The following is a 1,910-nucleotide window of genomic DNA, read 5'->3' on the forward strand; positions in this document are numbered from 1 at the left end:
GTGACGCAAGACTTCCCAAGAAAAAAAGGAAAAATGCGGAACATCCTTGTCGTCGACAATTCGGAGGTATGATACTGCTCCGTAACCATATTCTGAAGCATCTGAGAAATAATGCAATTGGACGTTGACGACTGCACCGAATCCTGGCGGCTTGAAACACCTGGGAACAGATATTGACCTCAAACATGCTAGTTCCTTCAGCCAACCTTGCCATACAATAGAATCTGCATCAGAAATTTCATCGTCCCAGCCATACTTCTGCTTGCATAGGTTCTGCAACAGACTCTTGGCTGGCAGAATAATAGGCGCGACGAACCCGAAAGGGGCCGTACATAGAGCTTACAACTGACAAGATTCCTCTGCGTGTGGGGGCCTTTCTTTCGTGCGTTATGCGAAAGTTAAGGGTGTCCGTCTCCATAACCCACTGCACCCCCAAAGTGCGTTCTACACAAAGATCCTCCAAATCCAAATTGACCACAGAGGGAGCCCTCTCCATTACTGGAACAGTGGCGATTACGTTTCTGTCATTACTAATCCATTTGGTAAGCCCAAACCCTCCTCTTAACAACAATTCGCGTAGCTGACCAGACAAACGTGCCGCTTTGTCAGTCGTAGGCACAGACTTGAGACAGTCGTCTACATAGAAGTTCGGGTTGACGGTGTTATTGGTTTCCACATCAAATTCGTTCTGATTATCCGAGGCCGTATTCTTCAGACAAAAACTTGCGCAACTTGGAGACGATGTGGCTCCGAACAAGTGCACCAACATCTGGTGATCAACTGGCTCTGTGGAGTAATCCTCGGACAGACAAAAACAACTCGAATCCCTTTCGAGTGTTGGATGCGCCATTTATGGTTGCTAGTGAGAATTCCTAAGACGGCCAACTACTTGAAGTTTCTCCATTAGACTCAATAACGTAACGTCCGAGCCAGGATCCAGAAGCGCGTTGTCACAACTGCGTTATCCTGATCTTTTCCTTTCATGACGACTGGAACAATTCTCAAACAAACGGTTTTCTTGCCAGACTCTGTAGCACCACATCTACCAGTGTCCCCGGCCCCGGTGCTCGTTCCAGTCTCTTCGGAGGTGACTGCAGGATAATTGGGAGTACTATTACTGTTGCTCTTCTTCTTAACGTGCAACATTGTGTGATGTTTCCAGCCACAGCCATTCACTTGACACTTCATTTTACTGGCCATGTGACCGCTTCCAAGACAGTTGTCACATGATAGTCTTGCTCGTCGAACAAAGCTTTTTCTTTCTTCTGCACTCTCTGCTTTCATGAGCTCACATTTCCACAGTCTATGTTGACCAGAACACAAAGGACAAATTAGGGTAGAGGCTGTGTTCGCTTGAGGAGCGTCTTCCGAAAGCGTCACAAAGGCATTTCCTTTCGAGAAAGGTAGCTTTACTTTGGGCGGCGGTCTAGAGCTCCGTTCTTTGTCTGGTGTCGCTCCAACTTTTCGACCGTACATAGTGTTTGCCAACAAAGCTTTCTCTTCAACGAAACCGGCTAAATCCAAGAAGGTAGGTTCCGTTCCAGCCAGGGTTAATGAGCCGACTCTATCCGCCCATTTAGACTGCAGATTAGTTATTCCGCTCTTAATATATTATGTCTGTAACCTTCATTCTAGAAACCACTGGCAACTACACGTTTATTAAGAGTTCAAGTTTATTAAATTTCTTTAGGTCTCAGAAGTTTTGCTGGTGCGTTGTTAACATCGTCCCTTCTGGGATGAGATTATTAGACAGCCATTTCTTAAAAGGAACGTGTTAATCAATGCTCCCGAATGCAATACCCGAAAAGCAAGTATTTATTTCCTCTTGGTGTGCGAAAAGTCGATAAATAGAAAAGACAAGAGCAATCTCTGTAATGAAATATGGGACGTAAATATGCAGGCTCGGATTT

The 1,910-nt window shown here is 45.5% G+C and overlaps 1 protein-coding gene across 1 annotated transcript; it reads right to left on the reverse strand.

Moving 5' to 3' along the window:
* Positions 1-238: 238 nt before the first annotated feature.
* On the reverse strand, positions 239-850 carry LOC148742000 (uncharacterized). Its single transcript, XM_088751446.1, has one exon. The coding sequence runs from the start codon at positions 848-850 to the stop codon at positions 239-241; it is 612 nt and encodes a 203-aa protein (XP_088607572.1).
* Between the last annotated feature and the right edge of the window lie 1,060 nt (positions 851-1,910).

Source organism: Stylophora pistillata, chromosome 1, assembly GCF_964205215.1.
Source record: "Stylophora pistillata chromosome 1, jaStyPist1.2, whole genome shotgun sequence".
Lineage (NCBI taxonomy): Eukaryota > Metazoa > Cnidaria > Anthozoa > Scleractinia > Pocilloporidae > Stylophora > Stylophora pistillata.